We start from the raw sequence: 16,458 nt of genomic DNA on the forward strand, positions 1-16,458 counted from the left end.
CTCTGGGCTCTCAATTCAATTCAGACTCTATTCTGTTAATCTGCCTTTTCTCCAGTATCAGTTTTCAATACAGCTTTATAGTATAAGTTAAAATCAGGAAAAGAGAAGAAGCCTTCTATCTTCTTTTTGTTGTCTCTTTAAAAAAAAAAAAAGGTTTTGTTTTATTTTGGTTTTTGGTCACACTCGGCAGCGCTCAGGAATCATTCCTTTGAACAAACTCACCACAGTCATTTTAAAGCCTTTATCTGAGTGTATATAGCTCCTGGGTGCTTGGAGACCATTTCAGTCTATGTCTTTCTCCCATCGTATGCTCCACTTCTATCTTGTGTCTATTGTGCTGTGAGGGCTAGGTAAGCCTGCTTTTATGCAGGCTTTGGTAATAACTTCAGGTTCACATTCATCAATTCCCCACAGAGCCTATGGTGCTGTTTGTGTTGCCTCCAACCACTGCTGAGACTTTGTAGTACAAATCAGTGCTGCCTCTCTGCTTTTATAGCTCCTGATGTCTCTCCCTCTCCCTATTGCTTCAGTCCTTCCATTTGGGCAGCTGGCACTCCAGAACCAGCCCTTCTTATTTCTCAGTTCCAATTCCTCTCTGAAACTAAGTAAATGCCAGTCAGAGTGCAGAAGTGTTTTGGGGAGGGCATGATCTTGACTTCACCTGGTGACAGTAGAGGCTATCTTCCTGTCACCTAAATCTACAGAACTGGTTGGCTGCCACCCCATCTGAGGTTGCATATACAAATGCCAGCTTCAGACCTGCCTCCTGCTCATGCCTTTTGTGGGTAGAGATATCTAAAGCTGTAGGTGAATTTTCAGTCTTTTCCTTGTACTGCTCTGTCCTCTTAAGACCTATCTCAATACTGACATGCAAGTTATACTTATCATGAAAAAGCCCTGCAAGAACTATCTGCCAATCTCTCCTGTATACTTTTCTGTAGGGCCATATGCAGAATCTTTTGATCACTTCTGTGTCTGTTGCATTTTGAAACTGGTACAATTTACTGGGGACCCTTCTCAGGGTCCCATCGTTTTTTTTTTTTTTTTTTTTTTTTGGTCATACCCAGCAGCACTCAGGGGTTACTCCTGGCTCTGTGCTCAGAAATCGCTCCTGGCAGGCTCAGGGACCATATGGGACGCCGGGATTCGAACCACCATCCTCCTGCATGCGAGGCAAATGCCCTATCTCCATGCTATCTCTCCGGCCCCTCAGGGTCCCATCTTAACCTTACCTCCAATTCTTTTCATTATATAAAGGAACTGAATCACAAAATTTTTTTAGTAACTTAGTCAACATGACAGACTTAATATCAAGTGAAATATTCCATAATTCCCAATAGGTTGGCTCCTGAATGGGCATTCTTAATAACCACTACAACAAAATGCTTTTTATTTTGTTTACAGGATTTACTGCCTATTGGATTCCTGCCATATTAAATATGTGATTGTTTTTAAAACCCTTTCGACTTTAGGTCACCAATCCCAATCAACAATCTCCTCCTTGGGAAAAATAAAGCCATTCTTTGTCATTTTTCTTAGAGCATATGACTATGTATTCATTATATAAAAACTTGAAGAACAATCACACTTTAGCTATCTCTATATAGTTTTTTCAACAAAACTCCAAGTAGATAGAACACTAAGTGTACATTTTTGATAAAGAGGAAGAAACTAGGGTTAGAATATTGTTATTTGCTTTTAAAAATTTTTTGTTTGGGGCCACACCTGACCATGCTCAGGGTATGAATTTCAGGAATCACTCCTAATGAGCTCAGAGGACCATATAGGATGCAGAAGACTGAATCTGAGTTGGTTGCATATAAAGTAAGTGCCTTATCTGCTGTACTATTGCTCTGACCCCCTATTCTATTATTTTCTTGCATCAAAAAACAACTTCATAAAAACAAACACACTGAAGAAACATAATAAATAGGCAAACAACTGCATTAGGAGTGCTTGAAAACAAATAAATACAAACCATCTGGGTAAATTCTTAACCAAAGGAAAAAGTAAGCAAATTCGCAATTAGTACTTGTCTCAACATTTGCTATAATTTACTACTCTGAGTTTTCTAATTAGCACACCAATTTAAGGACGAAGACAAGTTATTTTTTATCCTTGGGTCATGGGCAGAATTTATGATGATTTTTCTAGATTCCTAAATTCTCATTAAAATATATAAATATCTCGATTCCATATTTGTAAGATATAAGAAGTATTGCCATCTGCTGATATAAGGTCTTAAAAACCACCCACATTTCTTAAAGGAAAATGTTACACTCATGTGGTGGCTGATAAAAAATTGACATTAACATGAGGCTTCCCCAGTAATCTGCTCCAGTGAGCCTGGTGTAAGCACTATAATTAAACAACACACACACACACACACTCACACACACACACACACACACACACACACACACACACACACACGGTAAGGTCAAGATGGCCAGATGCAGAGAACCAGTGTTTACATTATCCTAAATTACATAAAATCTACAACAAAACCTGGGCTAATCTATACAGAAATTAACCTGAAACCTTGGTGAACAAGGATATTAAGCAAGGGACAAAAATGATAATATCCAGGCAGTTGAAAGACACAGAGAGGCACCTTCACCAAGAAGAAAAGCCACTGTGGGGCAACAGTTTAAACTGAAAGGAGATCTCTAAGGTTTGAAACTGTATCCTGGGAAACAGTTGGTGTGAGAGACTGTACCAAATACTCAACACTCTAAAGAGTAATGGATTATGAATGATAACCCTTCAGAAACAATATTGCAAATTACAGTGCCTAAAAGGATGAGAAAAACAGAGAGGGAGGAAGGTGAGGGAGAGAGAGGAGGGAGGAGGAAAAATGTCTGCAATATAGGTGGAGAGGATGAAGGGGGTAAGAGTAGGAGGGAAACTGGTGTTAAGAAATGTGAAGGGATGGGTGCTGGACATTGTATAACTAAAGCTCAATCCTGAACAACTTTTTAAGTGTGTATCTCATGGTGATTCTATTAAAAAATAGTACCAAAAAAACACCACAAATTTTCAACACTACCAATTCTACAAACTACACTGGAACATATTCTATTCTTGACCCTAACACTGAAATGGGAGACAATAGGGTTAGAGTTGCCAGAGTCACACTCTTAACATAACCTTGGTGATACTATCACTGGTGATTGCCAGGTTGGATCTCACTCTCCACAATAATGAACAATGAAGGCAACTCTCTAGGGTGAGTTCCAATTCAATGCTAGCAAATAGGTGATCTAGCCAGGAGCTGAGATAACTGTCAAGAATGTCTTCTCTAGCCAGCAAAACAGATTTAGCCCATCAGTCCTTATCGGACTACAGCAAGTCACATCTACAGTCAGAACATATGCCCAAAGAACAGTCAGTTAGCCAAAGGGCACCACTCATTGCTGTGTTCCCTTGGCAGCTCATCCTAGGGTTGGACTCCTTCACCAATGGAGATTGAAGACGACATTTCCTCTCCAGCTCACCTAACACAGATTCCCAGCCTCGGTTTTGGTCTGCAAGACCTCAGCAACACAGTGACTAACTGCTGGGCTCTGCTCACCTTGAAGCACTGGTCATGGCCCAGGTCCTCTCACAAACACAAACACCTGACCATGCCTAGCCCCTCCATTTTCCCTGTGGAGTACCAAACATCACAAAGGGGAAGACAAAGAACACACAGAAATTGTCTGAGAAAAGCCCAAAAGAAAATCACAGATTTAAGGCATATAGCAATTAATCTAAAAAAATACAACAGCAGAATGAAGGTAAGTCAAATTAATAAACTGTAACGCAAAATACTGGAAACCTTCCAACAAATAAAGGGGAAAAATGAAGACAAAAGGGGAAAATTAAAATCAATGAAAATAATGTAAGAGCTATATGAAACGGCACCATAATGAGCAAAAGTTGTGCCACAGAATTCCAGGAAGAGATCAAATCTATACATTTCTTATTTGAAAAAATAATAGCTAAGAACTTTCCAATTTTAGAAAGAAGTCAGACACCCAGATCCACAGCAAAATAAACTGAGATACACACCAAAAATACATTATAATTAAATGACTAAATAAATTGGCCAATCAAATAGAAACAAAAAATAAATAAATAAATGGTTCTATGTCAAAGTAAGAAAGAAGCCTCTGGGTTAGAGAAGCAGTGCAAAGGTTAAGGCACTTGCCTAGCATTTGGCTGTGGCTGTAACACTGGTTGAAAACTAAGATGCTTCTGCACTGCAAAAGAAGTGAGAAGTAGAATACAAAGACCTTCAGAGACAGGGAGAAAATAATCACTCATCACACATATGGCAAAGTGCTAATATTTATGTTATTAGAAATATTTGCAAAACTTAACAACAAACCACTCCAAAAATGGGAAGAGCTAACTATGTAATTCGTCAAAGAAAATATATAGAAAGACAACAGATATATGAACAAGTCCTCTCCATCAATAATCTGTAAAGTGTAAATCAAAACAACAATTAGATATCACCTGACACCAGTGATGTCACATGTACAGGTGTAGGGAAAAGGAAACCTTTATACACTATTGGTGGAAATGTTGTCTGGTTCAGCCTCTCTGAAAAACAGTAGAGAGGTCATAGAAACACTAAGGAAGGAGTTTCCATTTGACATACCAATTCCACTTCTTGAGATTTAATCCAAACGCCTCAGAAAAATATTTCAATAAGTTATTTGCACTCTTATATTCATTACAGAACTATTCACAAAAGCCAAGATTTGGAAGCAACTCAATAACAGATATGTGTGAAGAAATTGTGGTATGTAATATAATGGAATTCTACTCAGCTGTAAAAAATGAAATCACACAATTTGCTACCATATGGAACTAGAGGGTATCATGCTGAGTCAAATATGTTAGTGGATAAGGGAAACTATAGAATGATGTCTCTCATATGAGGAATAAAAAGAGAATATAGTAAAGGTAACAAATTGTCAATGAAAACAAATCCTGAAAGTCAGCCTACAGAGCTGTTTGCTAAGGGAGTAGGGCAGGGGAGTGGCCGAGACTGGTGAAAGACACTGATCCTCTGGTGGTGAGTATGGCATGGGAACACTGTAAGTCTGAAACTGCTATTAATAGTACATAATGAAAATTGAAAATAAAAGAGGTAGAATTGTTTTCTGAAAAATGGAACGAAAGTATTTTTTAAATGTCAGAAGGGTCAATCCAGTAAGACATGACCATAAACTTTAACATAGCTAACAACAGAACAACAAAATGTATGAAACAAAAACAAACAGGAATAAAATTTTCAACTATGAAAGTTAACATATTACTGCTACCAATGAACTGTGAACGGAACAACTAGATATAAAATTGATAAGAAATAAAAGCTGTAAACAATACTTTAAAACAACACCTTATGGACATCTACAGAACACATCATTCAGCAACAGAATAAACATTCCTGTCAGTGGAACATATTTCACAAAAGTCTATATGCTAGACCATAAAAAAAAAAAAAAGCCTCAATAAATTAAAGGAGGGCCCGGAGAGATAGCACAGCGGCGTTTGCCTTGCAAGCAGCCGATCCAGGACCAAAGGTGGTTGGTTCAAATCCCAGTGTCCCATATGGTCCCCCGAGCCTGCCAGGAGCTATTTCTGAGCAGACAGCCAGGAGTCACCCCTGAGCACCGCTGGGTGTGACACAAAAACCAAAAAACAAAAACAAACAAACAAACAAAGGAATTCTTTTCATCTTTTAAGTTTCCTGAGAAAGGCCTCCCCAGTAGTTCTATATTCTGTGTCTCAAGCCATATTACTGTATTTTTACTTCTCTTTTACTTTATAGATTAAAATTCCAGTACTTAGCACAATACATGGCACATGGTAGAAGTTGAAAAAACACTCTGAATAGTTATAGATCATTTTATAATAATCTAAATAAGTCTTTAAAATTTTTAGCATTATATTAAATATTAATTTATATTATTATTTTACTTACATGTATTCTTTTATCTTTATTCTTATCCATTCAATGAGGAAAATCACTACAGAGAGTATTGTCAGCCCTGTTTATAAATAAGTCACTTTACTTTAAAGATCTTACTGTTTATTAAGGAAAATTTATGTCTAATAAAATTTAAATGATAATTTTATCAAGAACTCCTTAAAACAAATTAAAAAACTTAGATTGAATAGAAATATTAAAATAAGGGTAAAAGACTGATTAATCTTTAGAAACAAATAAATGTCTGGTATATTTATCAAAACAGAAAATATAATTAATTGGGCTTCAGCTTTTCTTAGTAAATCCATGTTTATTTTGGAGGGCTCATTATCTTTCCTTTTGTAAATGTTTATAAAATGTATTTTAAATGTGATATGTCAAAATAAATTGCAATATATTCTTACCAGGCATCATGTCAAATTTGGCTGTATCTTCTATAAAAGTAATTAGGGCAAACTCACTCAACAGTATAATTACTTTGATTTGTTTTTAATCCAAATAGTTAATTTAATTTGTATTTCAGATACTATTAAAGAAGAGTGAGTGTACTATATGCTTATTAGGGCATAATGGAAAAAGAATGAGAATCTGTTGGCTAAAGACAGGAGGATTTCAGTTAAATGCAAAGAGAAACTTTCTTATAACCAAAGTTCCTTACCAATACTTACAAAGCAGGAGATCTCAATTGCTAAAAATAGTTTCGTTTGGGCCACACATCTGTGCTCATAGCTTATTCTTGGCTCTGTGACCAGGAACCACTCCTCATGGTGCTCAGGGGACCAAAAGGGATGTCGGGGATCAAACTCAGGCAATGAGCAATACAAATGCACAACCACTTGTATTCTCTCCAGCCCCAATTATAAATCTTTCAGGGTAATTTAACAAGTCATTTTCCCAAGGATGGAGTAGAAATAGTCTGAATGAAGAGTTGGCACATGAAAAAATGTTCCACATCATATATCATCAGGAAGATGCAAATCAAAACAATGAAATATCATCTCACATTACAGTGATTGGTACACATCACAAAGAACAAGAACCTGTGCTAGTGTGGATGCAGGATGAAAGAGATTCTCTTTCACTGCTGGTGGGAATGTCAACTGGTCCAGCCTGTTTGAAAAATATGGATATTCCTCAAAACACTAAGCTGCCTTATGAGGCAGCAATGCCACTTATAGGAATATACCCTAGGAGCTCAAAAACACAATGTAAAAAAGTCCTCTGCCATTCTATGTTCATCACAACACTATTCACAATAGCCAGAATCTGGAAACAACCCAGTGCCCAAGAATAGATGAGTGGCTAAAGAAACTGCGATACATCTACACTTTGGAATACTACCAATTGTTAAAAGAAAAATTAAGTGATGAAATTTGCTTATACATGGGTGGATATGGAGAGTATTATGTTGAGCAAAATAAGTCAGAGGGAAAAAGATAGACATAGAATGATCACACTTAGATGTGCGATATAAGAAATATGATACTATAGTAATAATATCCAAAGGCAATAGAAATGAGGACCAACCGTGCAGTTAAGGCAGAAAAGGGACCACTTATGAAAATGATAGTCAGAAATGATCGCTCTAGACAAGAACAGGTGCTGAAAGGAGACAAAGTGATAAGCATGATATCCCTTCAGCAACAATATTGCAAACCAGTGTCTAAAGGAAAAAGAGAGGGGAGGGTAGAGGAGTAGTGAAAGAGAGAGGAGATAGAGAGAGAAGAGATAGAGAAAGAAAGAGAAGAGAAAAAGAAAAAATGTCTGTCCCAGAGACAGGCAGGGGGAAGATGGAAAGAAAAATGGGACACTGGTGGTGGGAAATGTACACTGATGAAGGGTGTTGTGCATTGTTTGACTAAAACTCCATCATGAGCAACTTTGCTACTGTGAATAAAAAATTCAACTGTATTATAAAAAGAAAAAGTTGGCATTGATTAATGCTGTTAGATCACAAACTGGTTAAGAAGCACTTAAAAAAAGATTTTATGGCTGTAATAATAGTACAGTGGGTAAAACTGCCTTTGCACAAACTCAGAGTTGGATCTCTGAGACTAAATATGGTCCTCTTGAGAGCACTGCTGAGGAGATTAGGCACTAAAACTATAAGTGTGTGTGTGTGTGTGTGTGTGTGTGTATTCCATTTTTTTTTTTACATTTAAGGGACAAGAGAGATGGTACAGGGGTTAAGTCACATGTCCTGCCCTGTATGTGGGTGACCCTAGTTCAATCCCCCATTGAACTACAGAACCTGAGCACCACTTGAAATCCAGATTCCTCCCCACCACTGAAACAAAACAGAACCAAAACGCCCTCAAAATAAATAAATAAAGAACAAAATCAGCACCTGCCCAAAAGCAAACCTGCAGAGTGGATTGGAGAGACAGTAAAGTGGATAAAATACTTTCCTTGCATGTAGCCAACCCAGGTTTAACCCCTTACACCACAAATGGTGCCCTGAACATACCACCAGGTGGCCCAAATCCCTACCCACCCTACCTCCCAAAAGGGAAAAAATTCCAATGTTATAAGATATACTTTGTTTTGGTTTGGGGTCACTCTTGGTGATGTTCAGGGAATATTCCTAGCTCTGGGCTCAGGGGACCAGTTGGGATGCCAGGGATCATCAATCCTGGGTTGGCAGCATGCAAGGCAAGTACCCTATCTGCTGAACTCTGGCTCTGGACCTGTGGTGGTATACTTTTATAAACAGCATATATTTTGTGTCACTGCAAGTGTCAAATTGCTGTAAAAGTTTATGCAGACCTACTTTTGAGTTCAATTTTTAGTGCATACAGGTAACACAATATGTCCTGAAATACAATTTAGGCATCACAGGACTAAATAGTCTATAAAAAAAATCCTCTGAAATTCTATAGATTTTTCAAATTTACCTCATCTATCCTCCTTTCTATATTCATGTGTATTATAAACCACTAATTTCTTAACTTACCTCTCCTACAGCAATTAAAAAAGCATATTCTTAGAAGTTATTAGTCTGAAAGAATGAGATCAAAGACCTCAAATTTCTTACAGCATTCATGTTTCATCTCACTAAATTAAAATAGCAAACTTTTACTTTTTACTAAAAACATATCTGAATGCTCATTTAAAAACTGGATACAAAAAGTTAATTTTCAGCCATTTCTCACACCTAATTTTCTGGTGTCACTTCCTTTGCATAATCTGATAATGAAATGTGTAACAAATTATAGTTGATCACACGTTTGAAGTTCTTTCTTTAATTTACCAACAACAGATAGCGAAACTAAGAGGATATAGGACTGTGCTGATAGACTAGAATAAAAAGAACATTTATGAATTTCAAGAGCATTTAATAAAGAACTTAACTTTTTGCAACCATCTATAATACTAAATGGTGACCTGGACAAGTATAAAGTATTTAAAAAGGAGGTTTCTCATACTAAAATACTCCTGACTCCAAAATGTTCCTGATTTACTTCAAAAAACAATGAGATATTTGTTTAAAATCTGTTATCTTCTTTTCATTAAAAAATTGATTTCTCTTTACAAGTAACCATTTTTAGTCTTAACAGTTATCATCTGCCAAATCCATAACAAATTTTTCTCTCAGTAGTGTCAATAGTGTCACATAATTTACAGGAGGAATTTTTTGATATGAGGTAGGTTTTATGAAGTCTATGAACTCTCTGAAACTCCAAGTGTTTTTAAGTTTGGGATAAATGAACAATTACATGTTGTTGTTTTCTAATGCTCACAATTGCCAGTAACACATTCTTTTGATTCGTTTTGGAGCCAGGCCTGGCTTACTCTGAGTCCATGCTCAGGGATCTACTGTGGTGGTTTCTCAGAAATCACCACATGCAGTGCTGGGAAGAGAACCTGGATCAATTGCATGCAAAGCAAGACTTGCTGTACTATCTCTCCAACCTATATTAACATATTCTAAAGCGGGCATGTGATAAAACAGGATTAAAAGCATCTTTCTTAGGGTAAAAATGTGAATTACAGAGAAATACAAGGAACAGCATTCATTAATTGAATAGGTACATAAAGCCAGTATCTTTTTTATCATATGACAATTTTTTATAGGCAATAAAATGGATCAAGTTAGGGGAGATTAAAGCAACACAGATAGCTAAAAGGCAGGAAAAAAACTGTATCTACCTGCTTCCAGACCCATTCCCTCATATACTGCTTCATACAAAGGACCATGTAAGCAATTCAAGCAATCCTTCACACAAAGGATAAGCAATACAAGATATTAGTAAACACAGTAGAGGCAGTTAAGAATACCATATTTATATAAATTTATAAACTCAGAATAAAGCAAGAAAGTATTTAAAGTATTAATGTCTCTTCATTTATCAAATGTTTTCTCTTACATACTAAAGTTATCTAAAAATACTTATTTCTCTTAGATAAATTTAGAGCTTGCTTTCCTGCCAGTAAGCGTGATCAACGACTTGTCAATCATCTGAAAGACAAGTGCTAGAACCTACTGCAATCAATCTGAGAAGGGCATTTACTTGACCTGTAAGGGACAAAGGATGTTTTGAAGACAGAGGCTTCAAGGAGGCACTTAAACACATTTCTTCTGAGTCAATTACTCTGAAAGCCCGAAATGCAAAGAAAATTAGTTGAGTGGCTCTTTCAGTAACTGTTGAAGCTGTTTAGATTTTTTAAGCAAAAGCTTTTTCAAAGTTCATTTTTTTATTTATTCAAACTAATGAACAGCAAATCACACACACACACACACACACACACACACACACACACACACACACGAGATGTTTAGTGAAAAAAATTTTCATAGTAACTAAGTGAGAAAGAAGCAGGGAAAGCATATACTATTTTTGTGTTTAGGATGAATGAGAATCCAAAATTAGTTTTTGTTTTTCAAAATAAAAAAACATACTATATAAGAATCGAAAAACTCTTCACTCTCCACCCCTACCCCTTGACTTTTAAAATACAACGCAACTTTCTACCATCTGTTATTTTAGAAAAGAGACAGTAATGAACATATGGGCTTTCTCTTTCAAGCAGCTGTAGTGTAGTTAAAGTTATAATAATTGTCTTTCTGTAAGATAAATTTACATTAACAACCTGGTCAGTTAAAAACAAGTGGTCCAATCTAAGACCCATACAGGATAAAGGAAATTTAGAATTTTCTGTGACATAATATACTTAAGAGATATAAAAGGTATATTCTAAAACTTTTCTTTTGTGTTTAAGATAAACCAAATATAGGGGGCTGGAGGGATAGCACAGAGGTAAGGCGTTTGCCTTGCATGTGGCCAACACAGGATGGATCCCAGTTCAAATCCCGGCATCCCATATGGTCCCCTGGGTCTGTCAGGAGTGACTTCTGAGCACAGAGCCAAGAATAAGCCCTGAACACTGCTGGGTGTGACGACCCCCCCCCCATGATAAACCAAATATAATTCAGGATGCCCTTATGAGTTTATGTAAGGATCCCGTAAATCATGTTTTCTTCTTCAGTCAAAATGCTAGGAGTTACAAAGAGTGACTATAAATTTATATATAAGTCAGTACCTAAGTATGACAATACCTATAAAAATTAGATTACCTGGTGTTCTTTACGTGACTGAAACCCAAACACAATCATGTATGTAATAAATTTGTTTAAATAAAAAAATTGCTGGTTTGATAATGCAAAATTATAATGATAAGAAACTATATGAGGGGGCCGGGCGGTGGCGCTGGAGGTAAGGTGCCTGCCTGCCTTGCCTGCGCTAGCCTAGGACGGACCGCGGTTCGATCCCCCGGCGTCCCATATGGTCCCCCAAGAAGCCAGGAGCAACTTCTGAGCGCATAGCCAGGAGTAACCCCTGAGCGTCACAGGGTGTGGCCCAAAAACCAAAAAAAAAAAAAAAAAAAAAAGAAACTATATGAATGCTATTCAGAAATAAAATGACTGCTGGAAAAAAACAAAAGTGAATGACTAAAAAGGCCCAAAAATGTCCTAAGTTTCAATTACATATGAAAGAAGTAAAACCAAAACAGAAAAGTATATTTTAAAAAGTTCAAGGTGTCATAGAATGCTAGATATAATTATTAAAAAAAATTAGATTACCTAAATTCTTAAAAGCTGGTAAAATACATCCACTATTTCTGTAAATCATTGAACTTCAATCTAAACACTCATTTATTTTTAAGAAAATCACAATCCATGTGGCATATAAGTTTCTATTTCAACCATCTATCACTTATAGACTGAAATAAATCAGGGCATACTCAGATAACATATGAGAAAGAGAAATTTTATCTACCTTTATCTGGATGATTTAAAATCATGATTCTCTTGTGAGCTGTTCTAATCTTGGCCTTGCTAGCAGATGGGCTGTAGAAAAAAAAAAGTAAGTGCTTATAATAGTATAAATTTATAAATTAGCAGCTTATAAGATTTCAAGAAATTAAAAACTAATGAGCATTTCACCCTCTTGTGGATAAATATGAAATTACAGCTTGCCCCTTTAATTTCACCAAACATCAAAATAAAACATGATTCAATACATTGCAGGGAATCTGAGTAGCTTCAGGTTTTTATGGATACCAGATATTTTAAGTGTTGAATCACTTTATAGATACATGTGTGTAAAGAGAGTGAATGAGAGAGAAAGAGAAAGAGACAAAGAGAGAGAGAGAGGTACATTATAGGAATTCATAGAGATGGCTGTATCCAAGGGTTGACTCTTTAATGGAATCAATAAAAATAGCTGTAGTCCCTCAACTACTTGTAGTTTTAGAACCAACTCCAAGTATAATAGCAACTATCTTCACAGTAACATGAGCTTCTATGTATTACATCTCCATTTACTTGTTTGTGATTGGTTACACACGATGAAAAAAGGGATTTGGGGGACTATCCAACAGAGAATGCAAATTAAGACTAACAAGTGATCTTGATCATCTAGCCCTACTCTCTTCACTTCCTATCTAACAAATACTATTTGTATTTTCATTTTTTGTTTTTTTTTTGTTTTGTTTTTTGTTTTTTTTTGGGGGGGGGCCACACCCGTTTGATGCTCAGGGGTTATTCCTGGCTATGCGCTCAGAAATTGCCCCTGGCTTGGAGGAACCATATGGGACGCCGGGGGATCAAACCATGGTCCTTTCCTTGGCTAGCGCTTGCAAGGCAGACACCTTACCTCTAGCGCCACCTCGCCGGCCTCGTATTTTCATTTTTGTTTGGAGGGTTGCACCCAACAATACTCAGGACTTGATCTTGGCTCTGCACTCAGAGGACCATATAGGATGCCAGAGATTGAACCCTGCTTTGTCATGTGCAAGACAAATGTCCTGTCCCACAGTACTATGGCTCTGAGTCCTTACTTATATTTTTCTTTGGTCCTTTGTAATGCCAGCCCTTATTCTCAATCAACTTTAAAAATTTGGGGCCGGAGAGATAGCATGGAGGTAAGGCATTTGCCTTTCATGCAGAAGAATGGTGATTTGAATACAGGCATCCCATATGGTCCCCTGTACCTGCCAGGGGCGATTTCTGAGCATGGAGTCAGGAGTAATCCCTGAGCGCTGCCAGGTGTGACCCAAAAACCAAAAACAAACAAACAAACAAACAAACAATTTAAATAATATGAGGGTGGGCAGTAAGTCTGTGAATTATACTAAACACCTGATACTTTATGTTTCAAATTATTTTGGGCAACAATTATATAGTTAGTAAGAATAAGTGATAGGTACTAGGAATCCAGAGTTATTAAGATGTTCCAGCTCTGCAAAATAGGGTTGCATGGGGCTGGCGCAGTGGCGCTAGAGGTAAGGTGTCCACCTTGCCAGCACTAGCCTAGGACGGACCGCGGTTCAATCCCCCCAGCGTCCCATATGGTCCCCCAAGCCAGGAGCGACTTCTGAGCGCATAACCAGGAGTAATTCCTGAGCGTCACTGGATGTGGCCCCCCAAAAAATAGGGTTACATAACCTTTGAAAAACATTTAACTACTATGTTATCAATTTTCTCATAGAAAAATAAGAAACAATCGATTCACATCCTCATTTTTACCAGTTTTCCCAGCCTGGGTCTGTTCTTTTCCAATTATCAGCTACTTCTAATCTAGGGTTAAATAACAAATCACCACACATGTTAAAAGGCATTATCCAAGTGCTGGATAAGCATATAAGATTTTCTCTTATAAATAAGGTAATAAGTCTTGAGTTGGGTTTGAGATGATGTACAGTGGGTCAGGTACTTACACACAGCTGACTTGGGCTGGATATTTGCAGCATAACACTGATCCCTGATCCCTGCCAGGAGTGATCCTGGAACTGCCTAGCCAGGAATAGGCACTGAGCACAGCCAGGTGTGGCCCCAAAATAAACAAACAAGATAAATATATCTTTTGTTTCTTGAAGGGTTAGAGAGCTAGTACAGGGGATAGGTGCACTGGGGTGATTTCAGTGGTCTCTGCCATTTTAGGACCTAAAAAGTACCATTATCTTTAGGCCTTAACATTCACTATATGGCTTGTTAAAAGCTAAGCAGGGTTGGACCAGTTAGTACTTGGATGGGAGACTGCCTGGGAATACTGGGTACTGTAGGTTAAAAAAAAAAAAAAAAAAAAGATTATCATCAAAAAGCCAAAAATAGGGCCCGGAGAGATAGCACAGCGGCGTTTGCCTTGCAAGCAGCCAATCCAGGACCAAAGGTGGTTGGTTCGAATCCCGGTGTCCCATATGGTCCCCCATGTCTGCCAGGAGCTATTTCTGAGCAGACAGCCAGGAGTAACCCCTGAGCACTGCCGGGTGTGACCCAAAAAATAAAAAAAAAAAAAAAAAAAAAAAAAAAAAAGCCAAAAATAGTGTTAATTAGCTACTGAGAAAGGGAACTCTTGAACACTAATCTACTAACACTAAACTACTGAGAATGTTTGTGCAGCCTAATAGTAAAAAGTATGGAGGTTTCTCAACGATATAATCTTGGGTAACCCCAGCACCCCTCTACCGCCTTGCTCCAGATCTCCAGGGCTTCCCTGGGCCACATGCCTGGGCAAGCCGGTGAGTTGGGCCCCTTGCGGAGCTTGAAGGTACCCTAGGCTTTCCCCCATTATCCATTTGGCTCCTTAAAGAGGGTCTGGGTGGGGCTCTGAACTTCTGGCCTCCCAGCTTCTTGAAGTCACTGGTAATTTCTTTCCAGTCTGTATTTTCAAAATCAGCGCACAAGATACATGAATAGTACTCACTATCATTGAATTATGTTTTTATGTATGCAGGATGTCTATTTTGTACTCTGCCCTTCTGCACACCCCTACAAAAGATCTTTTTTCTCTTTAACTTCCTTAATCCCTATCATCATTACTCTTCATTTACCCTTTCTAACTTAAGTACTGTAGAGTCCTAAGTCACAGACCAAAGTGGTGCCCTGGAGTTAACACCTACCCAACTATTCCAAAAGGCATAAAAAGGACACGTATGTCTTTTTAACATTTTATGGGTGTTTTCTTTGATGGCTATAACTTTTGCTGAATATTTTCCTATACAGTGACGATCCCCCCTCCCTTTTTTTATCTTCTCTTTGTGAACTGCTCAATATGGAATTTGGTGTGAAAGAATCCCTCAGTTTAATGCTTATATTTGAACCAAGTCATGGGTATTGTTAGACGTGTTCTTACGCCCCCATATACTCTGATAACACCATGTGGCTTTATTTCTTGTTTGCTTAGGCACACTAAAATGGGAAAATACTATACATACCAATAAGTTCTTATCTAATAGAGATGGAAACACACAAATCTTGTAGTGCAATAAGACCTTACACCCTGAACATTGACATAAAGACCTGGCACAGGCCTCAGAAGAATGGGCATTCTCCATTCACCCCTGATCTAGAGAAGACATCTACAAAACATCCAAGGTTGTCTATAACATCACCTGGAAGCAATCCTCTACCAGGGAAGACCTTACAGCTGCTCTGACATCGATCTACTCAAAAGAGACTTCCCTTAACACTGAGAAGACTTAACAAGAATAATGACCTGCTTACTGGACAGGGCTTGCTGTATTGCCCCTTAATTGTGAGGTGAAACTAGAGGATGCTCCACACCAGGCTGACTTCAATGTAGGATGTGCAGATTCCAGGATCTTTAATACAGAAACCTGATGCCAACAATTGGACTGCATGAAAAATAAAACTGTATTGGCACTACAGACAATGACTTGGATTGAATAATCTAGTTTGCCTGGAGCCTAGAGTTGGTCTTATGCCAGGAAACTTCAGGGGTAGTGGTCTCCTTGTATTTAGACCAAAGCTATTCCTTTCTATGATCCCCATATTTTGGTGGGCCTATGCAAACAATATTTGCCACTCTAACACCGTTTTTACTGTGCCCTTTTGACTAACCCTTAAAAAAAAACCTCTTAAACTTTTGATGCCTTCAAAGTTAAGGAGTCACATAAATCTCATGGCTTTAGGTTGCTTTGTGTACTGCTAAGAAATATTATAATGTACT

At 37.7% G+C, this 16,458-nt stretch overlaps 1 protein-coding gene across 1 annotated transcript in view; it reads right to left on the reverse strand.

The window, feature by feature from the left end:
* DNAJC15 (DnaJ heat shock protein family (Hsp40) member C15) overlaps positions 1–16,458 on the reverse strand; it is a 79,124-nt gene that overhangs the window by 11,977 nt on the left and 50,689 nt on the right. Inside the window, exon 5 of the mRNA XM_049778862.1 lies at positions 12,265–12,335. Within this exon, the coding sequence (XP_049634819.1) occupies positions 12,265–12,335 (71 nt within the window). The remainder of the gene's footprint in view (positions 1–12,264; positions 12,336–16,458) is intronic.

This window comes from Suncus etruscus, chromosome 8, assembly GCF_024139225.1.
Source record: "Suncus etruscus isolate mSunEtr1 chromosome 8, mSunEtr1.pri.cur, whole genome shotgun sequence".
Taxonomy (NCBI): Eukaryota; Metazoa; Chordata; class Mammalia; order Eulipotyphla; family Soricidae; genus Suncus; species Suncus etruscus.